This window comes from Vicugna pacos, chromosome X (genome assembly GCF_048564905.1).
Source record: "Vicugna pacos chromosome X, VicPac4, whole genome shotgun sequence".
NCBI classification, from domain to species: domain Eukaryota; kingdom Metazoa; phylum Chordata; class Mammalia; order Artiodactyla; family Camelidae; genus Vicugna; species Vicugna pacos.
Genome location: NC_133023.1, coordinates 70,465,174 through 70,483,134, shown reverse-complemented (window position 1 = coordinate 70,483,134; position 17,961 = coordinate 70,465,174). Strand labels below are relative to the sequence as shown.

Below are 17,961 nucleotides of genomic sequence, written 5' to 3'. Positions count from 1 at the left end.
CTGAGGCCATGCTCTAAGAAATAAATAAACCTGCTTACAACTTCCTTTTTTTAATTTCAATTTATCCAGAATAAATACTAAAATCTTATTTTAGCCTCATCAATGGCCTGGAGGGCTAATGACTTAATATAAAATTGGAAAGGCTATGATATAATTAGACCCAGGAAAAACTTATGTCAACCCTGCCACTCCTCTGATACTAGCTAACAATTCATTTCAGGTGCTGTCATGAAAGTTTCAAGTCGAGAGTTTTTCTCCTCTCTAGTCTGTTAATGCATTCTGACATTATTAATGGCTCCCTTATGGAATCACACAGTAAGCTGAAAGCACAGCTCTCTAGGCGTTAGCATTTATATTTCAGAATCACTTAGCAGGGAAGAAAACAAATTTAAACTCCTCTGTGCCAAGCAATCCTACCACTCAGTTATCTTCGGGAATTGTCTGAGAAGAAAAATGAGACATTGGCAAAATGAGGAGAGACCTGATGGCTACTGCGTGTCGTCCTTACGATCCGATTGCTATCCCCACCCGGACAGATACCACTTTTGTTTCCCCTACTGTGACTTTACTCTTGCTGTTGATGATTTCCCCATTTTACAGTTCAACAGACTATTTTCCTTTTTCTTTTTCTTCTATCCCAATCATGCCCATCTCTGAAGATCCAGTTCAAATCTCATCTTTTCTAAGAAGCTTTACTGAATACCATAGCCCACATCAATCCCCAGAGTCTGTAACTCCTGCCCAGTACCTAAAGTCTGCAATCCACAATTTAGTACTTAATTAAAGCAAATGTGTGATTTTTAACATGATTTTTTTCCTCCCCATCCAAGGTATAGGTTTGTTGGAAGAAAGAAGTCGTCTTTGAATATCTATACATCCCTTAGCCTATACAATATACACTTGAAAATCTGATCAATTATTTTGGGTGAGATGTCTATAAGGATTCATGAGGTCTCACAGAGTGAAGGAGTTAATCACCACTTTTTAGTGAAAACAAAACAATAACAACAAAAAGGCCTATTGCTAGTACTTGAAGATAAATAGTACAAGTGGCCCAGATAATGTCCCTTTTTAGATGTAAAAAAAAAAAAGATTCTAGGAATAATAACAGCTACTGTTTGAGCATTGACTATGTCCTATCACTGGCCCAATTGTTTTCCATACATTATGGCATTTCATCCTTCCAACAGCCTTATGCAGCAGGTATGTTATAATCATCTCCATTTTACTGATGAGAAAACCGAGACTTACAGAGATTAATTAGTTTGTCTGTTGTTGCATAGTTAGTAAGAAGGGCATTAAGATTCAAACCTGGGTGTGCCTGTTTGCGAAGCCCACGTTTTTAAGCACTAAGTAGGTTTTACTGCCTCCCCAAAGTGAAACTGAATTCAACAGAGAGGGAGTAAATGCAGAGATCCTGCTTTCAAATTTGAATATAAATCACGTGGGAAGACAGCGCTACCCTGCGTCTCAGTTTTCTCCTGGCAGTTCAAAATCAGTCTCCCAATCTGTCATTTGAGTATGACTTAAATCATTACCTTCTCATTTTGAATTATTTAATAAAGGAGGAAAGAGAAACCTAGGCAAGTCCTCTCTGCTAAATCTTTGTTTCATACTTAAAATAACCTTCAGAGTCACTTGATCTAAGGTTTAGAATGCCCAAGTTTAGCTGAACGGAAGCCCCAAAGGAAAAAGCGAGTTCTCACATTTCTTAGGCATTGTTGAAGATGCCAAATGATTGAATAGCAGTGCCAATTACAGGTGTTTCCAAACGCGGTCTAGATATAAAAGCTTTGAATTCATGTTAGAATTCTTAGATTCTATGTCTACTTCTATTACTTTTATATTGTTGCTTGAAGCTCTGTGCCTCTAGCAGTAAAACGTAAGTTTATTCTTTTTATCTGTTAAATAGCTTGATCTCAAAAAAATATGTATAGATAGGAGAGATCCATTAGAAGTCTACTCTTAGTCCCTCCCATTGGGATGACATAAATTACTCCTTCAGTTACTGCTGTCTTCTGAATACATCATTATTTAGTCTATCACTGAGCCATGTTGGTACATTGCTGGTGGCCTCTTCTTTAAACAGCTCTTCAACCTCAAGATTTTTGAAGTACAGATTGTTTACATTTTCTTTGCACAAATCAAATTGTAGTATCTCTACAGTAACTTTCCTTAAGTCCATTATATATTCACTTAACAAGCTTCTCTTACCCCTTCTCGAGCATGAGACACAGGAGTTTAACACTATGGAAAAGGAGTACCAGAGGGGACAAAACAGGTTTGTTGCCTATTACACACCTATATATTATTATAAGACTAGTACCACGAGATAGTAACAGTATATCAAATAACTAATGAATATTTATTTTCTTATGTATTGTCTGAACCCCCAAATTTAAGCACCCACTTTCTTTGTCTTGCCAGGTTTTAAGTATTTTCTAAGTATCTGTTAGAGAACATGGAATACATCATAAACTTCTTTGAGGTCACTAGTTAATTCAATTAATCAATATGCATTTATTGCTTAACTATTACAGGGTATGGGAAAACAATATGTTAGCTTTTTTAACACAAGTTTCAAAGTTCAACTAACTACTAGACACCAGAAAACAAAAATCTAGATCATCAAGTTTTGGCTGTAGTTTCTTAAGGACATTCTCTTAAATACTGAGAATACCAAACTGGAAAGGTAAATAAACTGATAATTTTTCAGTAGTGGGTATAACATGGTTTTTTCCTGTCTATTTACAGTCAATTTCTATTTCATCTTATTATGGCATAATTTTTACTGTCTTGTTATAACTGCTTACTTACATGTTTCACTTTCAAGGACACAGTCTTTTTTTTTATAAAATGTATACACCTATTTTTCATTGTTTGACAGAGCAGAGTTCATGTTCATTGTTATATGAATACCCTTGTTTCACTGTCTGAATTGTAATGATTAGCAGAATGTTTTTATAGGCTGCTGCTATATCTTAACAGTTTCTACACTATAGCATCTATGAACGTAGAAAAATAAATGTGAAGCACTCATGGTCTGAATCATTAAAACCCCCACACCTCCACGTTAGTTTCTCTCCCCAAGGAATACCAAAATTCAGAAATGCAACAATTTGAATTATAGACTTGAATTTTTAAAGGACCACAGTAATACTATTTAAGTTTAGGTGGTATTTCTTCTTAAAAATACAGTATGCAACCATCAAATTATGTTCAGGAGGATCTAAAACAGACCAAACAATCACAAGGGGATTTCCTTTCAATGAACAAGAGACACAAATTTATTCATTAAAAATTGAAAAAACAAAATAATGTATGCCAGGAAACCCAATGGTGTTAGAATTTTAGGCAAAACCAAGGTGCATTGTCACATTATCCTAGAGAATATATTTCTGAACAGAAAATAAACTTGGGTGAATGCAAATAACTAATTTATTGAAATCTGTATCAAGTTTATAGATCTTGACACATTAAGTAATGCCCGGAAAAAACAAAAAAGCAGAAAGAGGAGTTAAAACTAGCCTATTTCATAGGATTAGTGTGGGGATCAGGTGTTACATTTGGCAATGAAATAAAAGAAGCAGAGGAAAGCTGGGGTCAATCCAAGATGTGAAATTCAAATTCGGAAGTTCTAAGTGCACTCCTTGGAGGGAAGTTGATATTATTTGTGGCTCAGTGTGTATGACAAAAGGACAGTAATATATACAGTCACTTGCAAACTTGCTGAGGCTCAGAATGTATACTTTATCTCTTCATTATTAAAACTAAATGTGCCCTTAAATTATATTTACAGTAAAGATTAAGTGAGGACATTTCCTCATCTACTTCAAAAATTTCTTCTAAGGATGACGTTTTTAAAATACAGACAACTTGAGAGCTCACCTGTTTTGACCTCTTTAACTCTGAATCTTTTTCTGTTCTTCCCTGATAAAAGCTGAGAATCAAAATACTATAAAATACCCAACGGATGTGTGTGTGTATGTTTAATATTCTCCAAAGGTTATTGTGAGTTCTTCTGAATTTGGGATGCAACTAACCTTTCAGTACCTGACCATCAAGAATGATTTTTGACCTTTCATCTGTTTCCCCCATGTACTTGTTCCCCCAAATGGAAGTTCTTAAGGTAATCCAGTTCAACCTAAAATTGATCCAGTTTGATTTTTAATTTCCCCGTTGATATTGAGACAACTCTGTTAATCAGGGCACATTCTCTTCAGGGAGAGAAAAATACGGGAGAAAGAAACTTGTATAAAATGGGAGCTCTTGTGTCCAAATCCACCACTTACCACCTGTGTAAAGTTGTGAAGTAATACCTATTATTACTGCTGATTAAAGGCCTGTTGAATACAAAGCACTGTTTTGTTTTGTTTTGCTGTGTTTTTAACTTAACAAACGTGTCACTGATTCCAATCCCACTCCGCACTGTTCTTTGAATTCCAGCTCCAATGCCACCACCAACCAGAAATCTTTCCTGATTTCCACTCCCAGTCAAATGCTGTCACTTCTGTATCATCATAGTATTGTTACTTATTCAAGCATTTAGCCCCCATTTATTTCTGTTTTATTTTATAACTAGTGGTTGGTACAATTTGTTTTTTTTTTCACTAGGCTGTGAGCTACTAGAAGACAGGGCCTGCATTCTTTTTTTTTTTTTTTCTTTTTCATAGTTTGCCTCAGGACTTAGTACAAACTAAACCCTCAATAAATGCTTTTGGGGGGTAATTATTGTGTTAAGTGACAATAAAGCAAGCAAGAAATAGTACAAACAGCTTCCTCTGGAAAATATTAGAGCAAGCAGAGAGAGCGGGACATATGGCACAAATCATTTATTTACCTTCATTTAGAGCAAACTGCATTTTGTACAGGTGTAAATTATATCGCCTCAGAAGAGCGAACTCTCCAAGAGGTTTCGTATTAGAATATTAAAAGAAAAAATTTGCATTTGGCATATTGTAAAACTCCCTTTCAAACTAACAACAGAGCTTTTGAAAGTTGTCATCATAGAAAAAATATCAACAGAAGCTCAAACTGTTTCTACGCTACATATTAACCACAAGGCCAAATAGTGGAGGTGGTGGGAGGGAGAAGAGGAGGAAGAGATATGGTCTTGGTGGAGAAGACCCACAGAATTCTCAAAGCCCAGCTGATTAGCCAAGGCATAACCATTTTAGGCAGAGCAAAGGTAAAGGATGTTTAGGGAGCATGGTCCGTGATTAAGTATGACTTTAAGGGGTTGAGGGAGTTGAGGTTCATTTAACGATCTTTTTGTAGAAGTGCATGTGTTAAACATCTTTCTCTCACATACATTCTCTACTACCACCTCCTTAGGGTATCAAAGAGAAGACAAGCTATGCCGGTTAAGTGGCCTCAGCGTTGCCTTAAGTGGCATGTGCCGAAATAACCATCATTGCCTCAAAGAAGAGTCAGCACAGATGTGCCACTGACTCGTCATCCTGCCTTAACTCTCTACATGCCTGGATTAGATACTTCTTCAGGTTGTCCTGTGGGAGGTTGTGGGGGTGGTTGCAGGGGTGGAGGGCAGAAATGTTGCTCTTCTTATTCCTTGTATCAGAACACCGAAGACACTCCCGTACAGTAACCAATTTTTTCTACATATGAAGGACACCTTAAACTTCCACAATATGTCAACTCTATCTCAATAAAGCTGAAGAAAAATGGCCAAAGAGGTCCTCACAGTCATCTCTCATGGTACACATATCATGTGTAGAGGCAGGGCAGATCACTAAACCCTCTCTCTGTGTACCTTCAGTATCTATGCCTAGCAAGCAGGGTCCCATTTTTGTAAATACACAAAACATAAAAGTGTTACTGGAGAGTAGAGTCTTGCCTCGGGCAGGAAAGAATTCAAGAGTAAGTCATAATAAAGTGAAAGTAGATTTATGCAGGGAGATACACACTCCACAGACAGAGTGCAGGCTGTCTCAAAAGGTGGGAGGCTGCAGCCTGAGGTGTGGGGGTGGTTAGCTTTATGGGCCGGGTAATTACATATGCTAACAAGTGGGAGGATTATCCAAATATGTTGGGGAAGGGGTAGGGATTTGCAGGAATTGGGCTCCTGCCCACTTTTTGGCCTTTTACAGTCAGCCTGGGAACTGTCTTGGCACCTGTGGGTGTGTCATTTAGCAGCTAATGTATTACAATGAGCCTATAAGGAGGCTGAAGGTCTGCTGGAAGTCAAATCTTCCACCATCTTGTGCCAAGTTGGTTCTAACCAGTGTATGTCCTATCCTCAATGGCTGTGTCATTCTTTTAACAGTTGTGTCCTGCCCCCTTCCCTCCTGTCTCAAAAATAGCTCATATTTTAACAGACACTTCAGAAATAATCCACTCCTCAAATTCTTTTATAGAATATTTTAAGAGATCACTTGATAGTATTGAGCAAATTAGTTATAGTTGATTTTTAAAATGTAGCTTTAATTAGGATGTCAATTATTGAGGCCTCCAAGCAGCAGAGTTCATTGGGTCATGTTTCAGATTTAGCCTCACGTACCAGGAACACGGTTGGAATTCTGAAGAGCAGCAGTGATGATGGATGGAGAGTAAAATATCTCTACTTCATGGGTCTCTTGGTCTATTAAGTCCTACCATTTGACCTCTTGCCAAAGAAGGGCAGAGTTTAATGAATTAGTTATTTTAGAGGCTAAGTAATCTTCCTCTTTAGAGACTTTAAAATAAAAATGGAAACCTCTGTGTGATATGATATAGGTTTAAAGAGAAGGCAGCATGGAGTTTTTGAGACTAAATGGATAAAGAAATTAATAAAACTGCATTAAATCATAAAACACTGATGTGTGGCCTGGAGCTCAATAAGTGAAACAGCATATGCATACAATTAAGTATATATTAATATATGATGTAATTAACACTTATTGAATATTTACTATGTGCCAGACATTGTACTGAGTACTCTATACAGGTTATGTAGATAATCTACATCAATTCCTAATGAAAGAGGTGTATTAGCATTGTCATGACAAATGATGAAAAGCTATTAAATAGTTTGGCAAAGATTACATAACTAGTCAGTGGCAATGATGGTATTTAAACAAATCAGATTTATCTGACTCCAAAGTGCAGACTCTTATCCAGCATGATGTATTGCCTCTTCAAGAAATATGTAGGTGGACACCAGTGCTTAGAAGAGAAGGATGTTGTGCCTGGCACCCACGAACTCACTGTGAATTCAAAATGCTATACTAGGTGTAGAGTCATGAGTTGAAAACCAAAGAACTAAAGAACTAACATTGTAATGGGAGAATAAGACCCAGGCAGAAATACCTGAAATGTAAGCCTGGGAGTGATAAAAGCCTTGAGAAGTACAGACACAGCTATGGGAGCTCAGAGAACAGAGAACCAATAGCCAGTTGGGTGGATTGAAAACTATTCCACACGGTACCTTAAAAGATGAGTACTATGCCAATGGTTAAGCACAGGAGGAGATAAGGGAGAAGAATTCTTTGGAAACGGAGAAATATGTCTGAGTCTCTCTGTTTTGTAAATAAATTCTTTGTATAATTTTTTTAGATTCCACATATAAGTGATAAAGGACACTTGTCTTTCTCTGTCTGACTTTCTTCACTTACGATGATCATCTCTAGGTCCATCCATTTGCTGCAAATGGCATTATTTCACTCTTTTTTATGGCTAAATAGATAAAAATAAGTAGGTAGGGAAGAATAAGAACACTGAAGGGAGAGTAAAGAGTCTAGTTTGATTGGAACGTAAGTATGCATTAATCAATTAGCCAGAAAGAAAAGTATAAAATAAAACCAGAAATAAACTGTGGGCTGAAACATGGAGACGTGTGAATGAAACTAAATATCTTTCAGTAAGTAATGGGAGACATTTGAGGATTTTTAAAGCAGGACCACCGATAAGTAGAGTTGGAATTTAGGATGAGAAAGACGGTAATTGTTGGAGAATGGACCGATAGGAGAAATCTAGAAGAGGGGAGAGAAGAAGGAGTTTGCCAGCAGTTGTCCAGGTGATGTGCTTTTGCAGCCTTATTGAACAGAATATGCAGGTGAAATTTATTTAGAAACTTGCTCTGGTGAATTCTAAGATAACTCAAATCTGACCAAAGATCTTTGAAGAAAACCCTATGAGAGTTTCAATATGAGTACAAAGTCTTCAGTTGCCCTACTCATTTTTCAATAACTTCAGCTAACAAAAAGAGCTCTGTATCATAGAGAAGGGCTGACAACTGCAAACGATCGGGATGCTCTACGATGTATGCTAATAGGAATTATCAGCAGGAAATAGCAGCAGGGGAGAAGGACTATCTACTGCAAAGTCAAAGAAAACAGAAAACCAAACAAAACAAAAAAGGGAAATCTTTCGTGTCAGAAGTAGGCAACCAGCTAAATTGCTCTAGCTTTGCTTCTCTGACATTTGGGCACCCAACGTTATATGGAGCAATTTGACATCAGTGCACGTGAGACACAATGTATTCTAAACAAACAAGGTCTGGAAGGACGGACTTCCTATTCAGATTGTTATCAGCCAAAATCGTGAGGTGAAGTATTTCCACATCACATTAAGGAGCTCCCTGCCGTTATACATTCCTTAAAAAATGTATATATGTATATATAAAGTGTATATGTGTGTGTGCATATATATATAGTGAGGATATCAGTTTACACCACATTTATGTTGGAAATCAACAATTGGTTTAACGATTAGGTCATATACTAGACCTATGGATGAGATTTTGATAAGACTCACACTGATTTTTATTAAATTTTAACTTAGCTCTAGATCACATCAACAAGTGTATCAAAGTAACTTAGAGACCTTATGGATTTGTCACTGTGGATCTGAGCAAACTCAGCAGTGTTTCCCACAAAAGAATTTCTTTACTTTGATTGGCTTATAATGGCTTTAGATTAGCCAACATGAAGTATTTTAAGCCTATAGTTTCACGCTGATCTGAGAAACTGATATACAAACTTGAATCAACTGGAATCTTTTTCCTCTGAGATAGCTCCTATCAAAATGAAGAGGCATGGATATATGATGTCTGGCAACTATCCAGTTTTCCTTTATAGATATTTCTGAAAGTTGTCAGCCCACTGAACCACAGGAGGTGAAAGCAAACTCTTCCTTGGACCTAAAATGATCTGTACCATATCTGGGAGTAATTCAAGACACCCAGTTATCTCACTACCTAAGTGCAGAATCGAATGTGTTAGGGTGGTCATGGGACACCTGAATGTCCATGTTTGCTAATGCCAGTTTCAATCGCCCAGCTCATATGCCTGGAAGTCTTCCCAGCTTCTCATTTTACTTTCCAATTGCTAGATGGGATTGGAGAAAAATAAAAAGGAATTGGATATCTTCATATTGAACATCTAGCATGTGCTCGCTTTAGAATCTATTGTGTTAACTCTCATAGCAATTCTATCAGAATAAAATAAGTATCCTCATATTCTAGGTGTGGAAACAAATTTACATATTTTCTCACTGGCCCCAGGCTTCACATATAGTTAGCGGTAGAGCCATTGGCTAGAGTCATATACAAAGAGAACACAGTAATATGGTTGACTGACCATGAGCATCAGCACTGCTTAAATATCTTTTCTACAGAATCCCTCCCACCAGTTCAGAACCTTTGACTTCTGAAAGTTAGTCCAAATTTATCATGTTTCCCCTTGGGCATTCTAACTTGCTTGCTGATAGATCTCCTTTGAGGATCATACCTTCCCCCTGAACCGTGCCCCCGACTTTAGCCCGGCCTAATTTGATGTTTATTTCTCTCTCGTGTGGCCGTCATTTCATTCCCAACGTGCTTTATTTGTGAGCCCACATGCTAGATAAACCAAGCGACGAGCTTTTAGCACTTTGATTTCAATGTCCTCAAAAGTTTTCATCTGTGATTACTAACACAATTTATTTTGCTTGGGTGCTAGGCATTGCTAGAGAATTCATGTGCGGGCTGACAAGTCCTAATTCAGACTTCACTTAAAGAAAGGATTAGGATGATAAAAAATATATTCATCCTTGATTTCTTCCTTATATGATGAAATCAGAGTCTATATTCTATTCATTTGAATTACTATGGTACGAAATGGTATTTGAAGTCTATGCTTATTTTCCACTTTAAAGCTTAATAAGCAGTTGATATTAACATCAGTGTTGGTCACTTCTTTTCAAAAGTGGTTTTCAGTATTTTGTAGTCCAAGAGCTCCAGAAGAATGGTACCCATCTGTTGCAGTGTACATGCATCCCATAAGCCCTTTATCCGTGATCACGGCACAGATTTGCTATGCTGCTGACATGGGAGTCAGTGGGTTGTCAGATTACACATGGATGCATGTTCACTGAAGAGACATTCTCTATGAATATAATAAGAATGGGAGGCAGCATATGCTTGGGGAAATATCATGGACTTTATTTTTTTATTACTTAGGGGTGAGGTAACGAGGTTTTTAATTAATTAATTAACCAATTATTTATTCTAATGGAGGTACTGGGGATACCACTGAGCTATACCCTCCTCCCATGACCATGGACTTTAGAATCAGAATATTTATGTTTAAATCCCCATAATGCTCCAAACTACTACACTAAACTGTACAACCTTAGGCTCATTATTTAACCTCTCTGACCCCCAGTTTCCTCAACTAAGCAAAGCAGATCTTAATCACTACACTTCAACAAAACTACTGTAGGGACTGAATAAAAGGAAATAATTTAACTGTAGAGTTCCTAGCATGACGCCTTTAGTAGTCACTTAAAAATAAGTTATTGATGATTGAAAGGAAAGTACTTACACCACTAAAGGTCAAGGGAAATGGCTAAATCTTAGGACTCTGGTCAGAGAACAATGTTGAGTATTTTCCATATGTTTGAAAATAAAACCTTAAACTTATGTATAATGTCATATTCCAAGCAGATTGATTTTTTTTTTCTTTAAATTAGGCTTCCTGTTGTGTAAAGACTTACATCTAAAATTGGCTTGGCATTTTAAGGCCTTCCACAAAATAACCCTTAAAGATGAAAACAACCCCCAAAAGTTCCCAGATTAAGCTTTGGAAAAACTATGATCTCAGATGGTTGTATGATACTCACTAGCTTACTTCCCTACACTTTTCCTCTACAACATAAAGGAATCATAACAACAACAAAGAAACACATCCTGAATTTCCAGCCAAAAGGTAAGTGCTTTGGGCTTTGAGGAAAACATGAATTATGAAGTGTGTGGTTCCAAAAAAAAATGTTTTTAAATAAGTGTATATCTTAAAAGCATTATCAAAAATATCATCTGATGTGAAACTAAGGCTGGCAACTAAAGGAAGTTAATGGTATGGGCACCTTGGAAACTGTTCCGTGGTTTCGTGATCCCAATGAATTTTTTTCAAGATATTTTTGCTGCTAATGAAGAAACATTGCAAGTGGCCCCACTGAGTGGACACAAATTGAAATCAATACAAAATGCTGCCTAAGGTGGTCTAACATTTCATGATTCAATTATGCATAGTCTAGGAGGGCAGTTTTCTTGAATTATCTTTTTTTTTTCCCTGCAAGAGAAGCAAAGACACTAGTATTGGTTCTTAATCTAAGCATCGAAACTTTTCTTTGGAGTTGTTTTATTTAAAAACAAAACACAACGAAAAACCCAAACTTGTGTGACTTACTCTGTCACTAGCTGTAGGCCATTTAGAATATGCAAGAATTATAAGAGCTGATTTTACTTTATGAAAACTGATTAGCCAAAGCCCTGTGGATTTCCTAACCATGCTGTGGTAAAATATAAGATTAGTGTAGCAATTCCTTCAATGAATGAATTTACTGTTAACATATTGAATTAGTGATCCTGACAGCCACTCTTCCAAGATTACAAGGTAATTCTTTCAAACTGTGGGAATTCTCGCATTCTATCACTGTTAATTAGCCTTTCTCATCCTGCAGATTTGCATTAAGGATTATCATTGTAGATTTAATATTTCTAGAAATTGCATTTTTTCTGATTATTTTAAAACCTCCTATTCTTTAGTCCGTGTGTCTTATTGTTCTTTTCACTTTAGCATCATAAAGGGGTCATCTTACTTTCTCATTTGCAAATATGTGCAGGTGATCTAGCTGAATGGAAAATTATGTTAGTTTAAAACCAGAAAGAGACTCCTTTCAAAGTATTTCTTGTCCTAGAGACCACCTTCCATTATTGCTATTCATTCTTGGTGGGAAATTATCATATAGTTGTTACAAAGAGGAGCTTTTGAAAAGCTACTATGGATGATTTGTTTTCCAATGTTATTTAAAAATCAAGTGAATTTAAAAAAAAATCTGATTTGGAACTTCAAGACATGCACCCCAGTTATATACATAAATATTCCCTAAAGAGTTTAATAGAAATGCTAAAGGAAATGGACTTACAAGGATATTTCTTGTAAGGAAATGGACACTTCCGTTCTGATTTTCTTTACTCAAAGAATAAGTGGCCTCTCTCATGGTTCACAAGTTACTTTAATTAGTTGAATAGTTGGCTTTTACAGCTAAGAACCATGGTGCTTTATAGGGCACCATTGTAGTATTGCCCATTTAAAAGAAATAAACCCTCCAAGTCACAATCTGTATCACGAATTTTAATTAATAGGCATCTGAATGGTTGAGAGAGGCATTATCAAAGAGTTTAAAAATTTCCAGAGAGGAACAGAAATAATTTAATTTGCCAGTTGCACTTTAGTTTCAATAGTCTCCATTTTCAGACTTCTGCTTTTTAAATCCCGCAAATGAGTATTGTATATCTTGCTAGATATGTTTCACAAGGAACCAGAAAAGCTTATTCATAAAACAAGTATTTTCTTTAAACTCTTCAGAAGCAAGCACAATATCAAAAACAAGGTTGAAAATCCCTATTCATATCATAGTCATAGTAACACTATACTGCTTAGTCCACCACTCTATGACCTATCTTAAATTTCATTTGAAGTGTCAGGCAGTAAGGACCATCAAGGTTGTCAGATACCTAAAAGACATAATAAACAGCCTCAAGCAAAAAGCATCCACTATATAAGAAACAGTCATGTCTCTAACAAGATTTTAAGTTCTTAAACAAACAAAAGAAACAGCAATTGGCAAGAAATTAGTAGAGTTAATTATATTGCACTCCGTTTAGTAGAATACAATTTGGGTAAGTGGCTAGATAAAAAATAATGCTGATAGAGCAATGTCTTCTTCATAGAGGTGGAATGTTACATGACAATGTCTAATGTCATCTGACATCTGTTTATCCTAGTCTTACCTCATGTCACATTAGTAGTTCAAATTTTTGGACCTTAAATTACATATTTTAAAATTGTATACTTTTCCTCAGAACTGCTATTCTGTAGCATGCCTACTTTCTTAATCAAGGATATAGATGTGGGTTATATCACCATGTATTCCACACCCTCACCCGTTTTCTTGAGACTGAATCAGAGATGCAAGATTTGAAAGTCAGTTTGAAATCTGGCAAAACTTCATGAATTCACACTTGAGCAACCTAAAACAATTTGGATAGCTTCTGGGTTGCAATGAACCATTATTTAATTAATCATTTCTTCCCACAGTGCATATATTAACTCTGTAACTCTTCCTAAGGAGCATAAATTAACTTGGTAAAATATTGTAAGCTGTTACTATTATAGACTACATGACTTTCATGAGTTTCCGAAGCACTATGAAATAATAAATAAAAAACAACGTGATAATCTTTTCATTCCATGTGTGAGTTGTTTTTCTAATACTACAGATAAGCATTTATGTATCTACATTTTCTAAATTTATATCCTTTGTAACAAATAAAAGACATTTGAAAATAACTGGGTAGAGGACAATTTGTGGTTATTCATTTGGCACCCAAGGGGTCAGATTCAGGACTTGTACAGTTATTAGCAACAGTAACTTAACCAGCCACAGAAAAACAAATAACATACAAAAGTTTAGATTATTCTCCTCACTTGATTTTTAAATTCCCCTTAGGGCCTCTATGAAGAAAGCAAATTTTTTTTGAGGGGAGGGAAGTAGTTAGGTTGGCTGGTTGGTTGGTTGGTTTAATGGAGGTACTGGGGATTGAACTCAGGACCTCGTTCATGCTAAGCACGCACTCTACCAGAGCTACACCCTCCCCACAAGAAAACAAATTTGATTGAGTTTGTTAGTCACATTTTGAGCTGTCCTGACTGAAATGAGTAAAAGTGGATTCTTTCAAAACACCTTAAAACCTAATTTTTAAAAAATTCAAACTGGGTTGTTTTAGGTAGGTTTTACTAAAATTTGTCTAATTAGCCTAAGAGCAAATTGCCCTATATTATGTTATGCTTTATTTAAGTCATATTATAAAACAGCAGTTCTCAATTTTTTTTATTCCATGACATCACAGCTAGACTTAAACATCAGTGGGATAGACCACCATTTAGAAAACACTTTTTGAGGAATGCTGTACCTGATCCAACAAATAAACCATGACCACTATTATGATCAAACCGCACCAGGAAGAAATACATATTTACTGTCAGATTTTCACACCAGAGTCCAGCACAAAATCACCTAAAGAAACTTCATGGAACATACATTGAGAAATACAACTTAAGAAGATTTGGTATACATTCATAAAAATCAATTAAAGGGAATATAGAGGAAATGGCAAGTGTTTCCCTTCATACCTGTGGTTGGGGATGAGTCCAGATCTCCACAGTAGTTGACTCTTTCATGGGGGTGCGAGATCGTACAACCTCCTTCATTTGCTTTAGAAGGAGACAAAAATAGAAGTATTTTTAAGTGGTTTGTTAGAAGTGAAAAACACAGTATATTGCCCACATGCATCAAACACAGGTAGATAAAATAGCATCTCTTTCTAAACATTACAGTTCAATAACTACAATGTGATAGGTACAATTCTAGGTTCTGGGAATAAATAAGAGCAAAAAAAAAAAAAAAGAAAAGAAATTCCTCTCCTCCCAGAGCTTATATTGCAGTGTTACATTAAAGAGTTCCATTAAACATATGAATGGGATTGTGGAGGTCAGAGAGAGAAAGAAAAATATCATGTGGTATCATTCATATGTGGAATTTCAAAAAAAAAAAAGACACAAATGAACTTATTTACAAAACAGAAACAAACTCACAGACATAGAAAACAAACTTATGGTTACTGAGGGGAAAGGGAGTGAGAACAGATAAATTGGGAGTTCGTGATTTGTAGATACTACAATATATAAAATAGATATATAATAAGTTTCTTCTGTATAATACATGGAACTATATATAATACCTTGTAGTAACCTATAATAAAAAAGAATATGAAAGCAAAATAAAATAAAATATTTAAATGGCTGAAATTGAAGCTTGGAGAGACTTTCAGTCCAATGCTTTTACAACTCAATGCTTCAACAGCTTGCATTTGTGAATTTACAGTGTCTGAAATTAAAATCTACCCTGTGTGTGCCACCACATCCCAAATTTGCTATCATATAAAGATATTTAATAGTTGTTATAAATGCCAAGAAATTTATGAACCAATACACAGGTACTAGCATACCAACCCAGAATAATGATCAAGGTCTTGAAAAGATGATGTCTATATCCATTTCATTTTCTTCAGGACGTACAGTATATTTTCTGTTTTAAAAATACTGAATGGATACAATGCACATTTTCTGTATATGTGATTTTATCTACCCAAGGGAGAAGTTTTGCAAGGACCTAAGAAAACCCAACTCATTGACAGAATTGAGTAGCAGTGACAGAGATCTTATGTCACACTCTCAGGACTTGTCCTACAAGTTAGAGTTATGCAAATATTATTTCATAGGGCTTTGAAGGGGAGCATATAAATATGTCTCTTTGGCATGAGGACTATTTTAGGCTGATTATTTTTAAGAAACAGCAGACACAGGAGAAGTTCTGACAACCAAGAGAAGTTACCTTTTTGAAAGGGATATTTATAAGGGATATCTCCATTTATATGGGTGTCTTCCTCTCTTTACCAGGAAGAGAATGATGACTAAATCTCCAGAAACTTCTATCAGTGGAGAAGGCAACAGATCTCAATCTGCGTAACAACCTTACCCTCGATCGCTGTGCTTTTCCTGCTCACCTCCCATAACTGACTTCCCACCCCCAACATCTTTCCTCTTCAGCTGGAGATGGTATTCAAGACGATGGCTTGGAACATTTCAGAGTTACTCGGTTTTCCTGGGTCTCTCCCACATATACATGTTATTAAATTTTTGTTTGATTTTCTCCTGTTCATCTGTCTCATGTCAATTTAATTCTTAGACCAGCCAGAAGAACTTAGAAGAGTAGAGGAAATTTTCCCCCCCCTGACAACATTCAAATGTCCATTGAATTAAACAGGGATGGTATTTTAGGTGGTTAAATGCTTAAAGTTATGTGGATGTATCTATCTCATCCATTTAAATTTGGCATCGAAACATCTCTATCACATAATATGCATCAATATTCAAATATTAGGACACTTTATTGAATTTTGTTTTGTAAAAAAGTAACAATTTAAAGGTAAAATAGGACTTCCATCCCTAACAACGTTCTTCCCATTATCCCTCTCCCTTCTCCCCAATCCCAGTTATAAGACTAACAACTAGGTAATCATCTAATAAAAAAGCTCCATCTTAAGAACTGCTGAGGATTAACTCTAATGCAAGTGAGAGAAATGGCAATTCTAGGAAGTATTAGTGCTCAAAAAAATGTATGCTTGACTTTTTAAAGAAAACGGAATATGGTTCATCCTTGACACCTGAGAAATAAAATGCAGCTCTCCATTTCTGTTTCCTTACATGCACCACATTCTGAACCAAACTGTATCTTCCCTTTTATGGAATCAAATGTCAAGCTGTCAAGTAAAGAGTAAAGTGCTTTATAATAATCACAGTCTTTACAGATTTAAGCCTTATTTTAATCCAGTTCATATTAAGACAGTGTTCAATAGTGAAAAGTGAGAAGCATGTCTTACCATTGATCTTAAAGAGTTTTGAGAAGTGTCACTGGCATTATTGCTAAAAATAAAAAATGATACTTCTAAGAGAAGGAGGGATAGATATTGGATCTTCTTATCATTCTTGAGTCAGATATTACTAGTTCAGAGTTTAGACATTGGAAGGGAATCCAACGTTGTTTTAAAATGCATTAAATCCTTTAAACACTAATATAATATTTCACCAGTGATGCCCTGTTGGTCTAATGAAATAGTTATATGTGAAAGAAAAAAAATGTTCATTTATATTATTTCACTTTTCAGAATCCAGAAATTTCATGGCTTAAAAAGTTGTCCCTAGTCTGTTTGAAGTGCTTTTATCTATGAATTTGGGAAGAGTCTGGCTAATAAGGAGCATTGATTCAAAGTAAATGCCCCAAACTCTATTAAATCTTCCCCAATTTTTTGTCTGAGGCAAGAAGTAAGGCATTTTGTGGCCAAATTTCCATTCACAGAAATGTGAATTATAGGTCAAAATAGATAGAGTGATATAGCTTTTGTGATAAACGGGAAAATATTTCCAGCATCCAAAGGATTTAGTCTTTCAAAAAAAAAAACAAACAAACAAACAAACAATAGGAGACTGTTACAGGTGACCTAAAAGAGTAAAATCCACTTCTCAAAATGTAACCGCCTTGCAAAAAAAGGCTTACAAAGCAACTTAATTGGATTGAACTTTCTAAATATGGCAAGACCTTCTAACTGTTCTTCCCAAATGCTTTCCTGATTGTCATACAGAATCTGAGCTTTAGGGACTTGATAAATGAACTGCATTTCTTAACCTGACTAATCCCCAAACTACTGGGTCAGGTAAACCCAGACTAATTCTGTGCTAGTTTTAAGGAGAAATGTGGAATGCTTCCTTTATTCTCCCCCTTGGAAATTTTATTGCCACTTAAATCTGATGGTAAGAAAATCATAGAATAATATCATGATATTTCTGACTACAGTCTCAACAT

General features: G+C 35.9%; 1 protein-coding gene across 1 annotated transcript in view; it reads right to left on the bottom strand.

Annotated features, from left to right (window-relative positions):
* PCDH11X (protocadherin 11 X-linked) overlaps positions 1–17,961 on the bottom strand; it is a 545,261-nt gene that overhangs the window by 291,534 nt on the left and 235,766 nt on the right. Inside the window, exon 3 of the mRNA XM_031671543.2 lies at positions 14,673–14,753. Coding sequence (XP_031527403.1) covers positions 14,673–14,753 — 81 coding nt within the window. The remainder of the gene's footprint in view (positions 1–14,672; positions 14,754–17,961) is intronic.